At 41.8% G+C, this 17,071-nt stretch overlaps 1 protein-coding gene across 1 annotated transcript in view; it reads left to right on the forward strand.

The window, feature by feature from the left end:
* Positions 1-17,071, forward strand: part of LOC126101371 (uncharacterized) — a 422,171-nt gene that overhangs the window by 358,670 nt on the left and 46,430 nt on the right. Inside the window, exon 9 of the mRNA XM_049912038.1 lies at positions 13,469-13,748. Coding sequence (XP_049767995.1) covers positions 13,469-13,748 — 280 coding nt within the window. The remainder of the gene's footprint in view (positions 1-13,468; positions 13,749-17,071) is intronic.

Consider the following 17,071-nt stretch of genomic DNA (forward strand, 5'->3'; position numbering starts at 1 on the left):
TATAACGTTCCACCTTTTTGTCAACGTTTACGATGTCCAATTTGACCTTGTCCACGTCAGTGCGTAATTGCTGCTGACCTTGTGTTAGTACCTGAATTCTTTCTCTAGATTCTTTCGCGTCTTTGTTTATCTGACTATAAATTCTGGCGATCCCTTCTTCCATCTGGATTTGAACCTGTTGGATATGTGTCTTAATAGCCTGATTATCCTGTTTCAATTCCTGATTATCCTGTTTCAATTCCTGATACTGTTTCATTATCTGTGTATTAATATCCTGAATCTGTGTATTAATATCTTGATTCTGTTTCGTCATACTAGTGTTCATTTTTTGTAACATCTCCATGATCGCGTCCTGTCCTGTAACACTACCTTCTGCTGAACTGTGTATTCTCGATCTATTGTCTTCTAGCCGGCCGGAATGGCCGTTAGGTTCTAGGCGCTACAGTCTGGAACCGAGCGACCGCTACGGTCGCAGGTTCGAATCTTGCCTCAGGCATGGATGTGTGTGATGTCCTTAGGTTAGTTAGGCTTAATTATTTCTAAGTTCTAGGCGACTGATGACCTCAGAAGTTAAGTCGCATAGTGCTCAGAGCCATTTGAACCATATTGTCTTCTACTCGGTCAGTTACGTCGTTGACTGGGCTATGCTGTGGCGTTTCTAAGTTTGATAACTGCAGTAACCCGTGCTGTCTGTGTTGAGGACTAGTTGCGTTTGTCATTATTGAACCGTTATGTGGCGCAAACAACTCTGCATTATGCCCTCTCTGTTGTGTATGTCTTGTGTTTGCAGGTATAGTTGCGTCTGTTACGGAACCTTGTCGTGGCGGTCGTAACTCCGCAAAATTCTGTATCTGCTGGTGGGAGCCTATTTAGAATGTGTACGATAGGATCGACGTATTCTAAATGTTCCCCCTCTTCCTCACTGTCTACTTGTCTTTGAACGTTAGCTAACTACCGGTTCATTGACTGTATTGACGCGTATTCTGTACCTGAATATGCGGCAAACAAACACGTTTCCTGTGCTCGTTTCGCTTCTAATCTTTGCCATTTCCTACGTGGGCTGCCTATTTCTGGCTCAGAATGTGCCCTACCTGGAATTTCGTATTCTGGAAATTCGATGTTCTCATCCCTTCGATTCCCATCTGTCTGATCTTCCTCAATTTTATCCCAGTCTAACTGAGCCTGCTGATTCTGCAGCTCCCCGACTGTCCTATTCTCAGGTTCACCTTCTGTCCTATTCTCAATAAGCTCGTTATTTGCTGTCTGTCTGGTTGATTCTCCCCCATCTTGTCTAGTTGCTGTCTCTCACGTAACCTTTTGGCTTGTGCTCTCGTTAACATGGAAATTCTTTCAACACACCACAACCCTATCTACAAAACTGTACGACCACTTACCAGTTGGTTGAACCAACAACAACAACAACGTCGTGACTTCTCGGCTAATGTTCTGTCTGCTCTGCTGCAGTCTCCAATCTCCACCTGTGTGCTTGCAAAGGGAGAAAAATGTTATTTCTTAATTCTAATTTATATGATGCTGCGTCACACTGCGTCTCTGCGTTACTCTGCGTCTGTGCCTATCACCTGAAAATTCTATGCCCTAACAGCAACACAAAAATAGTAAAAAAATGCAGAATTTTCCAACACACTAAAGCACGCCCTTTTCCCTACAATTCTGCTTTCTTCACTACCTGTATCTATTCTGATCCCAATTTTTGCAAATAGCTATTTAATACATGAAAGAAAGTTCTTCAAAGTCCTACTGCTGCGACCTGCTGTACCTAACTATCCTGACACTTCCCTATCCTGGTAGCTTACCTATTTTACCTTTTCTGGCAGGGTCGCCATTTTCTGTGCACGACGGATTAATCTGAGATGTACCCTTTACCCTGTGGCTCCTGCAAGATGCAATTTCCACCCCCACACTGCTACAGAAGTCAGGCAGACGCTCCTAACGTTCTAAAGAGAAATACCTTTCAGAAATAAATATCTTCTGGAGTCGTCCGCTGTAAGGAAATGACACAAAAAATCACAAAATTTCTTACGTAACTAGTGGGATACTTGGGCACTGGAGTAGTGCTAGTTAGTGTAAGAAAAACATGAAACTAACGAAAGTTATTATTTATTTTGCAAAAATTCTAAGAAATCACAGTGACACTTTTAGTTATGAATTGAACAAGTTATATCCTGGTCCTTTTCGGAATGTGAAGTTACCTCTCAGGGAAAGGATTCGCTAATGAAATTTCTCTACAAAGTTTAAGATGGTTGTTGACTTGGCAGAATGGCTGAGAGGTGCACCTACTCGACTTGAATAATTATCCTTTAGAATGTTGCTAGGTACAGTCGAGGCTGTCGTGTGTGAAATGCAGTGAAGTGTACTGTTGTGGAGGAAATATGGGGCTCGCAATAGCTGTAGCACACAATACCGTAAGCTGCGATGACTGCTGTCTGCGCCACTCACTGCTGACAAATAAGATAACTCTCGTTCTATCTGGATTGTCCTTCGCCAATCAAACTCTCCCTACGCCTTGATGAAGTCAAGGATTCCTATTCACCCCTAGTCTAACTATTGGCGTGGTACAACGGTCAGATAACCAGTCCACCGGGATGCCACTCAAAAATTCGCTCACAAGCATTTAACTATAACTCTGTCCATTCAAACCGCACAATAAGTGTGTCGGCCAACACAGTGAATAACGCTTAATCGCAAGGATTCAATATAGAGAGTCGCACTTCGATTCGCTCTCGACAGAGGTGCCCTCCCAGTGAAGTACTGAGGAGAGACTTGTTCCTCGCTCCAAGAGCGACAACAGAACAGCGCCTCTCCATGCCAGACGTGAAGGAGTATATCTTTCGGTCCCCTCCATTACTCCTTCAGCTAAGGCGTCAGAAATATCGTCTGCCAATCAGCATTGCTCTTCTAAAATGGGAGAATGACGTTTCGTTCCATGCGACCAATCTGGAAATCTGTAGCATTGGCGTTTGACGTTTGCTGTCTCCTTGTGAAAATCTCTGAAACTGCATGCTATGTGTAAAGAATACGTAGACTGGCCGCTCCCACACAATGTAGCGGAATTTGCTTTTAAGCCGAACACGGGGTCATTCCCCCTTTTCACTCTGGCCAATGCTGTCCGCTCCACGGGCGGTCACCGCCCAACGTAGATAGGCTGCGTCGTCCTCCAAAGGGACCAGCATCCCGTTGTGTGGTTTCTCTCCCGAATTAAAAGCTCCTGTGACCGTCGTGTCTGGAATGTATGTGTGTACGCCAGCCTCGAGTATTTCAACCCCGGTGCGCTTACTTGTTATTTGCATATCGTTTACATGAATTCATACAACATTGACTTTATCTTATCGAGTTTGGGTTCGAATGAAGCATCTTGATGTGCGAAATATGGTTGTGAGGGCGGAATATGTAAGCAATGAAGGTCAGGAGACCACGACGTCTTACAACTCTAATGATTTCCGGCACCGATGGTCGCGAGAATGTACAGTCCAAAGAAGACCGGCGCCTGGACTATCAGATGGCACTAGCGGCATATTGCTGTGGCGCATCGTACTGCATCTGTAGCAGCAATTTGAGCAGCAGTTGGCATCACACACAACAAACTGTTACAAATCGGTTACTTCAAGGACAGCTCAGAATCAGACGCAGGTCGCTTGCATTCCACAGACACCAAACAGCCGCCTCTGACTTCAGTGGTCTTAAGCGAGAGCTCATTCGAGGGCAGGATGGAGGTCTGTTGTGTTTTCTGATGAAAGCTGGTTCTGCCTCGGCGGCAGTAATGTCGTTTGTTGGTTAGAAGGTGGCCACCTGAGAACGTGCAATCAACCTGTCTGTGTGCGAAGACACACTGGACCTACACCTGATGATGTTATCGACTGGGGTGCGATTTCGTATGACGGCAGGAGCACTCTCGCTGGATATCCTTCACACCCTGACTGATAGTCTGATGATTCGACCTGTTGTGCTGCCTTTCATGAACAGCTTTCCATAGGATGTTTTCCAACAGGATAACGGTCTCCCACATAGTGCTGTTGTAACACATATGATATGCAGAGTGTCGACATGTTGCCTTGGTCTGCTCGATCACCAAATGTGTTTCCAATCGAGGGCGTAAGAGACATCATCGGGTAACTCCAGCATCTGCAAATAGCACTGACGGTCCCTCTATTGGCCAGCCAGGTGCATCAGACATGGAACTCCATGCCAAATACTGAAGTCCAGCACCTGTACGACACAATGCATGCACGTTTGCATGCTAGAATTCGATATTTTGTCGGTTACGCCGGTTATTAATGTACCAGAATTTCACATTATCAATGGCTTATCTCGCGCTTACATTAGACTGTGATCTTGCAATGTTACTCACTTAATTATGTTAACCACAAAAAGGTACTCCAGAAATTTCTACATTAATTGTTTTTCGATGTTGGAATTCTTTTCCATCAGTGTTTTTTCATTATAGAATGCACTTTTAAAAAAATTGCAGATTTATACACTATCTGAGCTCATCAGTGGACTTTAAAATGGGATGTATCCATCATTCTCCTTTATGCTAGCTTGAATTCTACTGGGGATACTTTCAGTGAGGTATATCAGTGCCTGTGGAGGAATGTCACAATTTTCTTCCTCGAGAGCTGAAACCAGTAAAGCTATTGACGTTGGACACTGGGGTCTGCAGTGAAGATGATCCATTGGGTTTAGTTTGGGACTTTGGGTAGGCAATTCCTTTTCAGGGATATTTTTGTCCACAGACCACTGCCAGCAGCTGCTGCTTTATGACAGCGTGCATTACCACGCTGGTAAATCATAGTCTCCGAACCGTTCTTCCACTGTCCGTTGTACAAAATTCTGTAAAATGTGTTCAAATCTTTTCGCATTTAGGATTTTCTTAGGCACAGTAAGGGGTCACATCCTAACCACATTCGCGCGGGGTAGCTGCGCGGTCTACGGGCGTCTTGTCACGGCCCGCGCGGCTCTCCCCGTCGGAGGTTCGAGTCCTCCCTTCGGCATGGGTGTGTGTGTTGTCCTTAGCGTAAGTTAGTTTAAGTTAGATTAAGTAGTGTGTAGGCCTAGGGGCCGGTGACCTCAGCAGTTTGGTCCCGTAAGACCTTACCACAAACTTCCAAATTTCCTAACCACGACAAACACCCGCATACTGTAACACCACATCCTCTGTACTTCACTAACAGCAATCAATATATACGGTGGCAGGTAACCTTCTCCAGGCAGCTGCCAAACGCAAGCCCTTCCATCAAACGGCCACAGAGTATAACGTGGTTCATCACTCCAGATCACTCGTTCCAGTCATCCACTGTCCAATGGCGCCGCTTTCCACACCATCTCTACGTCGCTTAGCATTGACAACAGAAATGTGTGGTTTATGAGGAGATGCTCGACCATTGTACCCCATTATTTTTAACTCCCTGCACACGACCACAATGCTATCAGGACTGCTGAAGCTCTTTGGAACTCAAGAGTAATTCCTTCCGCTGACTTCATGCAATTTTTTACAAACACCTTTCGCAATGCTCAGCAGCCCTTGCCGTCAGTGCATCTATGTTTACATCTAAATGCACACTCCGCAGGCCACCGTATGGTTCGTGGTGGAGGGTACCCTGCACCACTATTAAACATTTTCTTTCCTGTTCCACTCAAAAACAGGGAGAGGGAAAAACTGCTGTCCATATGACTCCGTACGAGTGCCAATCTCTCTCATCTCTGTGATGATGATGGTGTTTGGTTTGTGGGGCGCTCAACTGCGCGGTCAACAAGCGCCCGTACAAAGTCGAATTTTTACACAATGCAATCCTAGCCACTGTCACGAGTGATGATGATGATGATGATGATGATGATGAAATGATGAGGAAAACAGAAGTACCCAGTCCCCGGGCAGACAAAATATCGAACCCGGTCGGGAATCGAACCTGGCATCCCGTGATCCAGAGGAAGCTAGCCAGTAGACCACGAGCTGTGGAGTCTCTCATCTTCATGGTCATTACGTGACATGTACTTTGACGCCAGTAGAATCGACCTGCCGTCAGCCTCAAATGCCGGTTCTCTAAATTTTCTGAACTGTGTTCCTTGAAAAGATCGTCGCCATTCCTCCTATTATTCCGATGCGAGTTCCAAACCATCTCTGTAATAACTTGTGTGTTCTTCGAACCTACAGGTAACAAATCTAGCAGCCCACCTCAGAATTGCTTCGATGTCTTCCTTTAATCCAACTTGGTGCGGATCCCAAACACTTGAACAGTATTCAACAATGGGTTGCAGTAGTATCCCATATGCGATCTCCTTTAAGATAAACCACACCGTCCTAAAATTGTCCCAATAAACCGAAGTCGACCACTCGCCTTCCCTGCTACAATCCTTTGGATCACATTCTAACAGCTGTATCTCTGTAAACAATAAGAATCGGAGAAGCTTTATTTGGAATATTTTGTTGGAACTAATCTATACTATCACCATCTAGAATATTTACTCTTCCTTCTGAAATACTCTATATATTTTTTGAATAGATTAATAGAGTAAACTGCATTTCATAGAGACCTCGTCGGAAGAATAATGATGGAAAAGACAACCTCAGCTCTAAATTACATGAAACTTGTACGAAAGGAAGATCCTTACTAAGAAACACAGTTTAATGCAGTATAATAATGGTATTCAGTATGCGATTGGCCTTAGGCATTCTGCATCACAAGATCGTCACACTTCTTAAAAGAAGTTGAAACAGAGAAGGCTTATATGACTATTTCAGTGGGAAGCGGAATAACCAGACAGTTAACTGAATAAAATAATTATACCAACAAGGTCAAATACTACAAGCTAAGAAATACAAATTTAGAATAAATAAGCATTAATAATTCGTAAGTGATGGCTCAAGTATTTCGTTGTGGATTGCAGAAACTCATTCTAAGCATTATTTTATTTATTTATTTATTTATTTATTTATGCATTTATTTTACCTTACAGCGAAAGGTACAAATCACAGATTCGCATTTAACTCGTAAGAAAATTTCATGAACAGCTTCGTCAATATAGTCATCTTGATTATTATCATTATTAATTATACATCATCTATATGATACCATAAAACTCTTAAAACATTTAAGACCATAAAAATATTTTCACCATTATAAGACTCTTAACGCGCATCTCTCAACGAAAGTAGAAGTAGTACTGAAGCGACTCAAATATTTACACAGTGTGCTGAGATGTCTTGTTTCCAGTGCTGTGTACTTCAATTTATATCTTGTCTAAAATAATCTCTGAAAGCTGTTTTGAGTTTCTGTTCTGCACACAACAAGTTCCACCTTTTTACTTTATGATCTGGCAGATCCCACAGCATCCTAGTGATTCCAGCAAATGCGAGGCGTAGTTTTACAGCTGCACACACTTAGGCCTACAGTCGCTTACTTCACATCAGCAATCTGAAAGACCCTGGACTCGCATTCGGGAGGACGACGGTTCAATCCCGCGTCCGGCCATCCTGATTTAGGTTTTCCGTGATTTCCCTAAATCACTCCAGGCAAATGCCGGGATGGTTCCTCTGAAAGGGTACGGCCGACGTCCTTCCCAATCCTTCTCTAATCTGATGAGACCGATGACCACGCTGTCTGGTCTCCTTCCCCAAACCAACCAACCAACCAACTGAAAGACCCTACAAGGAAGCAGTACGGCAGGTTTTAAGTGCTAAAGTATGCGGAACTTCTTTCACGGTCTAGACGCCTTCATTGAGTCTGTTCTAATTCTGAAACAAAACCTCGCTTTCAGCAAGGTTTAACATCACTTGTGCACTTCTTGATGCTCAGATTTTTTCGGTTACGGATGGGAGACGCGGTTTAAAGAGTACAAGATGTGGTGCTCACATCCATAAATCTCTCACGTCCATAGCGCAACGTGTGGTTCTTGGGCAGTTGTGGAAATTTGGATAGATTTTGCAGGGCCCACGTGACTCAGAAACTTCCTCAATTTGCAGTGTTTTTCGGTTTTGCCAATACGAGACGTACGTTGCTACACGTCTGTTTTGCGTAAGTTAACGTACTTTAAAACAATGGTGTCAAAAATCATAACTGGAAGGAAACTACCATATCTCTAATATTGCGTTTCTTTAACACTCTATTATTGCACATCTGTGGACGTACTCTCAACCAGTTTACATATGATGCATGAATGCAAAAGCTGAAAGCTAATGCCAGAGAGAGCATCCAGTTTCGGTCCAACAATCCTTCAATGAGCAGCATCCTACAAGTGATTTCTCCCCCGTGCTCGCTATTGGCTGTCAGAAACTGTACATAGTGCTTTCGTAGTCAGCACGTTTCACGAGCGTAAACAACCTCTGCTGAGATGACTGTCCTACTCGGCACATAGGCCACAAGCAATTATACTCGAACATTACAAATGAAAATTTGAGTGGTAAAAATTTAGAAATAACGATAAAAATTCGTACTAACCCCCCAGACTGATTGGGCGACCTGAACAATGTCATTGCGTTCCACAGTGAGGCTTCTTTCTTATTGCCATGTGCGTTTCATGTTGTTTTGTCACTGTGTAAGAGTGTCTATGTGGAGTCACGTTGTGTTGTAGTTTCTGAATCTGTTTCCCGTGTTTACTGATTTATTTCTTTTCATTTTGTTTTGTTGTTTTATTTTAAGATTGTTACTATTGTACCCACTGTTTGCTGATATTTGTCTGATATTCTCAAGTTCTTTTTGATAGTTTTCTGTGTTGAGTTGTACTATGTTGAGTCTAAGAAAAATGTATCAGAGGGAAATTTATTACTGTGAGTGTGGGCGATTTGAGGTTTTGCTGTTTGATTGTGTCAATCGTTGTGGGTTTAGATTTAACTGAAAAATTGTGCTGTTTTTGTTTCATTATTACGTCTAAAACGTTTATTTGTCTATGCTGTTCTTTTACTATCGTGACTCTCATATTTTTATGTACTGTGCTTATATCTGCGAGTACCTGGTCAATTTTTGTTAATGATTCATCTAGTTGGCATATGTATCTGACACAGAATAGTATGTTGTATCTATTTGCAACAAAGTTGCTAAAAATGTTATTCTTTATATTTATTGATGCTAATGAAACTGCAGAATTCATTGGTAGCCATTCTTCTTGGAAGTAGTATTAGTTGTTATCCAGAAAGTAGTTTTCTTCTATTTTTAGTTCTGCTAATTTCAGAAGACAACATCTTAAAATTTGGAAAACCATGCAACACACCAAGTTCAACAATAGTCAGTCCAATAAAATTTCGTTTCAGACGATTCAGTTTGTCTTATTTCGTCGGAAATTCAAGCCCAGCTTTTGCATAAACGCAACAATAAACAGAAGAGCTATAATCATATATATTATTCCTCAAGTCAACGTCCCTTTTTTTCAACACGTACTAATCGCACAGTATTGAATGAAGTGTTGTTGGAAAGTTTTTTAACCGTCTTCTGACATTTCATACCGATTTGCGCTAAAACTTACTATTTGTGGAAAATTGTAACATAAAAACTTTTAACCATCGTAGGCAAAATGGCGTAATGGATGCCCAACTTCATCATCATATTTCACGAAGCTAACTTATTAATCACGAATAAGATACCCCTGTTCATACATTTCTTACAAATACTATTTTATTTCCTTTAAAGTACTTATTAACTGGATAATTTGTATAAAGCATTGTTCTAGATAATAATCGTGATCACTGCGGTAGCCCATTATCTCGGCCCGCAGTACAAGTCGATTTTTCTAAAAGAATATACTTTCCGAAACGACAAACATATTTGTCATTGTCGTCTTGAGCTGTGATTTACGTGTTGCTACTACGGTATAACGTCCTTACTATAACACAAAATGTTTGTCGAGTTAAAGATATACACTATGTGATCAAAAGTATTCGGAAACCTGGCTGAAAATGACTTACAAGTTCGTAGCGCCCTCCATCGGTAATGCTGGAATTCAGTATGGTGTTGGCTCACCCTTAGCCCTGAAGACAGCTTCCACTCTCGCAGGCATACGTTCAATCAGGTGCTGGAAGGTTTCTTGGGGAATGGCAGCCCAATCTTCAGGGAGTGCTGCACTGAGGAGAGGTATCGACGTCAGTCGGTGAGGCCTGGCACGAAGTGGGCGTTCCAAATCATCACAAAGGTGTTATATAGGATTCAGGTCAGAACTATGCGCAGGCAAGTGCAGGAATGTTATTGTCGAGTCACCACTCCGCCACAGGCCGTGCATTATGAACAGGTGCTCAATCGTGTTGAAAAATGCAATTCCCACCCCCGAATTGCTCTTCAACAGTGAGAAACGAGAAGGTGCTTTAAACATCAATGTTGGCCTGTTCTGCGATAGTGCCACGCAAAACAATAAGGCCTGCAAGCCCCCTCCATGAAAAAAACGCCCAGACCATAATACACCGCCTCCGACTTTTGCTGTTGGCACTACACACGCTGGCAGACGACGTTCACCGGGCATTCGTCATACCCCCACCCTGCCATCGGGTCGCCACATTGTGTAGCGTGATTCGTCACTCCACCCGATGTTTTTCCAGTGTTCAGCAGTCCGATGTTTACGCTCCTTACACCAAGCGAAGCGTCGTTTGGCATTTAAGGGCGTGATGTGTGGCTTATGAGAAGATGCTTGACCATGAAATCCAAGTTTTCTCACCTCCCGCCTAACTATCATAGTACTTGCAGTGGTTCCTGATGCAGTTTGGAATTCCTGTGTGAAGGTCTGGATAGATGTCTGCCTGTTACACATTACGACTCTCTTCAACTGTCGGCGGTCTCTGTCAGTCAACAGACGCTGTCGGCCTGTACGCTTTTGCGCTATACGTGTCTCTTCACGTTTCCGCTTCAATATCACACCGGAAACAGTGGTCCTAGGGATGTTTAGGAGCGTGGAAATCTCACATATGACACAAGTGACACCCAATCACGTTCGAAACCCGTGAGTTCCACGTAGCGCCCCATTCTGCTCTCTCACTATGTGTAATGACTACTGAGGTAGTTTTGATCACGTAGTACACGTACGTAATGTGGCTCTATTGACAGTCCCTTACCTCTGCCGTCGTACAAGCTGAAACAAACATTCCGAGAACAAAGCACATTTTTCGACACACGGAAATGTGTATATAAGGATGCTTCATAAACTGATGTTATTATTTCACGTCGTCCGGTTCATTTTTAAAGACGTTTTCTCGTCATTCACACAAATACCGTTATCACAACTACTATACGTATTCCAAATACTGTCATTATTTAAAACTATAGAACTGAGAAAGTTTTCACAAGGCTCCTCCGGTTTTGTATAATTTGAGTAGGATTTCCTCTCGAACGTTACGTTTCAGTGTTCGTCGCAATGTTCCACGCAGATATATAGATCTTTGGAGCTCCGTTTCAACATTGTTAACAATAATAGTACTCTCCTGTTTTAATCCATTTTTTTTATGGCAGCGTCACTAAAGACATAAAAACGGGGAGTGAAAATGGAGATCCTTGTCTGACTTCCTGGTTAATATTTGTTGAGATTAATTCACTTTTCAGAGGATGGGTCTTTGTCCTACTTTACATCTACACAATGTACCAGGCGATTTTTACGATCAACGTGCACTTTGAGGCGAGCGTGGCTGTTACTGTACAGCGCTGATCAGAAGCATGTGGTGTGATCTACATCTACATCTATACTCCGCAAGCCACCCAACGGTGTGTGGCGGAGGGCACTTTACGTGCCATTGTCATTACCTCCCTTTCCTGTTCCAGTCGCGTATGGTTCGCGGGAAGAACGACTGCCGGAAAGCCTCCGTGCGCGCTCTAATCTCTCTAATTTTACATTCGTGATCTCCTCGGGAGGTATAAGTAGGGGGAAGCAATATATTCGATACCTCATCCAGAAACGCACTCTCTCGAAACCTGGCCAGCAAGCTACACCGCGATGCAGAGCGCCTCTCTTGCAGAGTCCGCCACTTGAGTTTGCTAAACATCTCCGTAACGCTATCACATTTACCAAATAACCGCTAAACATCTCCGTAACGCTATCACATTTACCAAATAACCCTGTGACGAAACGCGTCGCTCATCTTTGAATCTTCTCTATCTCCTCTGTCAACCCGACCTGGTACAGATCCCACACTGATGAGCAATACTCAAGTATAAGTCGAACGAGTGTTTTGTAAGGCACCTCCTTTGTTGATGGACTACACTTTCTAAGGACTCTCCCACTGAATCTCAACCTGGCACCCGCCTTACCAACAATTAATTTTATATGATCATTCCACTTCAAATCGTTCCGTACGCATACTCCCAGATATTTTACAGAAGTAACTGCTACCAGTGTTTGTTCCGCTATCATATAATCATACAGTAAAGGATCCTTCTTTCTATGTATTCGCAATACATTACATTTGTCTAGGTTAAGAGTCAGTTGCCACTCCCTGCACCAAGTGTCTATCCGCTGCGGATCTTCCTGCATTTCGCTGCAATTTTCTAATACTGCAACTTCTCTGTATACTTCAGCATCATACGCGAAAAGCCGCATGGAACTTCCGACACTATCTACTAGGTCATTTATATATATTGCCGGACGGTGTGGCCGTGCGGTTCTAGGCGCTTCAGTCTGGAGCCGCGTGACCGCTACGGTCGCAGGTTCGAATCCTGCCTCGGGCATGGATGTGTGTGATGTCCTTAGGTTAGTTAGGTTTTTAGTTCTAAGTTCCAGGGGACTGGTGACCACAGATGTTAAGTCCCATCGTACTCAGAGCCATTTGAACCATTTTTATATATATTGAGAAAAGCAGTGGTGCCGTAACACTCCCCTGTGGCACGCCAGAAGTTACTTTAACGTCTGTAGACGTCTCTCCATTGATAACAACATGCTGTGTTCTGTTTGCTAAAAACTCTTCAATCCAGCCACACAGCTGGTCTGATATTCCGTAGGCTCTTACTTTGTTTATCAGGCGACAGTGCGGAACTGTATCGAACGCCTTCCGGAAGTCAAGAAAAATGGCATCTGCCTGGGAGCCTGTATCTAATATTCTCTGTGTCTCATGAACAAATGAAGCGAGTTGGGTCTCACACGATCGCTGTTTCCAGAATCCATGTTAATTCCTACAGAGTAGATTCTGGGTTTCCAGAAATGACATGATACACGAGCAAAAAACATGTTCTAAAATTCTACAACAGATCGATGTCAGAGATATAGGCCTATAGTTTTGCGCATCTGCTCGACGACCCTTCTTGAAAACTGGGACTACCTGTTTCTTTTTCCAATAATTTGGAACCTTCCGTTTCTCTAGAGACTTGCGGTACACGGCTGTTTGAAGGGGTCAAGTTCTTTCGCGTACTCTGCGTAGTATCGAATTGGTATCCCGTCAGGTCCAGTGGACTTTCCTCTGTTGAGTGATTTCAGTTGCTTTTCTATTCCTTGGACATTTATTTCGATGTCAGGACGGGCAGAACGGGTGCTCACGAGTGTTCGTCTGCAGGTGGAAGCGGCGCCACCTGCTGGTGAGGGAGTCATCGGCCGGCGTCGGTGGCCCGCGGGCGCGCAAGAAGAGCGCGGGGGCGTCCCCGTCCCCCGGTGCGCTGGTGGCAGGTGCGGGGGCGGTTGCCGGCCGCAAGGCGCACATTGGGCGCGCCTGCACGCCGCCCCCGCGAGCCGCCTCCGGCCACGCCCTGCTCGTCGGCGGCCCCGACTGCACCTCAGAAATCGGACCTGGAAGCGAGGCCTCCGACGACGCCTGGGCATGCTGCTGCTACACCCAGGTACGCCGAGCTCGTCTCCTCTCGACGCAGACCGATACGGGTCTACGTTGTGTTAACACATACCACACAACTTGCGAATTTCACGAGGACATTCAAACTCCAGTCCGCCACCGTAGCTGAGTGGACAGCTTCCCGGATTTTCATGCCACGGTGCCCGAGTTCATTTCCTGGTTGGATTGGAGATTATCTCCGCTCAGGGACTGGGTGTTTGTGTCGTCTTAATCATTGTCATTTCATCCCTATCGACGAGCAAGTCGCCGACGTGGCGTCACCTCAGGAGACTTGCACCCAGCGATCAGGTCTACCCGCCGTGAGGCTCTCGCCAAACGACATTTCATTTTACTTCATTCTGACCCCAGTAGAACTTCACTGTAGGACTGATTTTATGTTTGCACTCCGCAGCCCATCATACTTTGTGCGAATGACCCTGTGTTGTACTGGAATAAACTGCGTTCCCCCACACCAAGCCTCCAGTACCAGGATCGTATGCGACAGGAAATGATGAGCGCCTCTCTGTATACGCTCTAACACAGTGGTCGTCAAACTGTGGCCCCAGGCCGCATGCAGCCCCAATCAAATATTCGTGCGGACCGCTGTTCTCAAACGCATTTTGTTCTAACATACAAGTAGCAACTGAAAGCTGAATCCAAAAACGTGTACTAACATTAAGAGCTTCTTAAGAATGTAGTTTCAGTAATAAGTGGGCAGGTTGGATAATTTACTGAGAAAATTGAACCCACCCACAAAAATAGGATATAAAAAATTAGACAAGATAAGATATAAAAAATTAAATCAATAAGAAATTAGTCACACAATGAACTCTAGATCGTGAAATATGCAATCATTATTTTTAGCTCTCTTGAATCCGTTAGACTTTAGTTTAATATTACCATCTTCAAAAAATTGAAAGTCCCAGTTACTTATTATTTTATTAAACCTGTCTGGCAAAATAATTTTAAATTTATCATCAAGCTCCATATGAATTTTCTCCCCATATCTAGTTTTTAAACGGTCACAACCTGTAATATAATACCATTTATTTACCTCTACCTCACTAATCTTTTTAAACAAATCAGAATTGCTAGCATTATGTAGATTTTTGAGTAAAGTATCCATTTATATCGAATAAAATTTTAATAACATTTAAATTTTAACCCTGTAAATGTGTCTAACGTATGGGATGAATTTAAATTTGACATTTTGTCGATACAAATAATAAACTGTGAGAGAGACAAATCGAATGTAATATTTGCAACAAATATTTTAAACCATCTTTAACTTTAGAACATTTGAGAAGGGAGGAAATAGAGAACTCATATTCTGTTTTATGTCTGTAAAAGCAATAGCAAATCATAATTTTCCTATAAATAATTTAGCAAAAAAATTACAAAATTACATTCAAGCATACTCATTATTATTAAAAGTTTTTCACTCTATAACCAAAAAGTTAGACATTGGAGAATACAACAAAAGGCAACTAACTAATTTAGTCTAGTTGTATAAGGAATATGGTATGAATTTTTTCTTTACATTAGAAGATATAGATAAATTATTTAATTTTTAATATTCATAAGTCACTGTATCATAATTTTCTACAACCACTCTTTTATCATACTGAAATGAGAATTCTTTCTTAATCTGTTTGTTGACTAGATTTTTAGTATAATCATCTCTAGTGATCTGCCTGTACTATAGCTGTATCTCTTCCTTCACTTTTGATTAATGCTATCGTAAATTCGCCATTCAGCTTTTGGATATTGTCATAGTTTAAAGTGAATCCCTTTACTTTCATCTCTGTTTCTTTATGATTTTTCTCATAATAGTAACTTTTCAGACCGATTGAAGCCCAGTCTGTAATCCAGTTATTTCCTAATTCATCAGTCCATTCACCTAACATACAACCTGTTTCCACAGTATTTTCACCATCATCAATTTGTTCCACAGAATCGGTATCAAAATATACAACAGATTCTCCTAGTTTTTCTAACATATCATATAATCTAAGCCATGCATTTTATGTAGTGAAATAAATAAAAATATTTGTAGTTGTATTGTTTTCCGCATAATAATCCATGAAATTGAACTTCATTTGAACCATATTGTCATTAAGAAAATTTGTATCTATATTATCAATCGATCATTGTAGAGTATCTCATTAAATGGCTGTAAATTTGTTAAATATTCTGTTTGACTCATATTTCACCTTCGCCCAAATTTGCCCCATAATGAATTAAGACATATCTTAGCAACACCTCGTTTTCCTAATTATATTTTCAGAAAATCTTACACATAATTTTTAAACAGCATATTACTTTTATTTTTAAAATCTCAAACTTAATACACATTTAATATTTCATATCCTTTTCAATAGATTTATTCACTTCATTAGTTGTCCAAGTTCCAATAAAACTTCTTTCGTCATCACTGTGACTGCATTTATCAATTTTTTCTTGAGCACATCTGACACAAAAGGAAACAACAGTTTTTCATTTTTATCGATTTGTATATGTGCAGGCAATTAAGGGTGATGCTATCTTCTAGGCGCCAATACTTTACATATTATTAAACCATACCAATTTTCAGAATAATATCTTGGTTTATGTATTTTTCTTGGATGTTGTTCAGGATAAAAGTCATAAAATTGCACAGTAGGATAAAGACTACATACGTCAGTATATTTTATTTTTCTGCTAAGACTATCAGCTTTAGCTCTTAATTTTATTGTACTCATATTTGTTTGACCACCATAAAAATCCTAACTGTTTGGTCTCCAATAACATCTGTTTTGTTCCTTGTAGATGGTATATGACTTTATTTTATTTTCAGCACAGTACTTCAAAATGAATTGGGAATTTAGAATAGTAAACTATGAATGTGAGAACTGTTTTTTTTTCAGGTATTAGACCACTACAGAATTATTCTCTTGTCTTAAATTTATAAACAGTATCTCCATTGAAACTGTGAATAATTATGAGATTCAGAATATGTGCACCAGCTCCTTGTTGAGCTTCATTATCAAACCACATGTATCTTTCTGTATAGGTATAATTAATTCACTCTCTTAGGGAATCCATCTTCACAGCATTTAAACTGTTTATCAGCAACTATTTTATTGCATTCAAACCACTGGTAAACATAAAAATCTTTGAATTCTCCATTAACATAGTAACCTTCTTTATTACAATTTGGGCAACCTTGCACTTTTAAATTCCTCACCAAATTTTCTTTCACAAATATGTCCTTTTTGCAAACTGTATTGCATGTAACAAGTATGATTTCCAATTTTCACTCCTTATTTTACAATTCCTGTATATTTCAAAGCC

Source organism: Schistocerca cancellata, chromosome 9 (genome assembly GCF_023864275.1).
Source record: "Schistocerca cancellata isolate TAMUIC-IGC-003103 chromosome 9, iqSchCanc2.1, whole genome shotgun sequence".
In the NCBI taxonomy this organism is placed as follows: domain Eukaryota; kingdom Metazoa; phylum Arthropoda; class Insecta; order Orthoptera; family Acrididae; genus Schistocerca; species Schistocerca cancellata.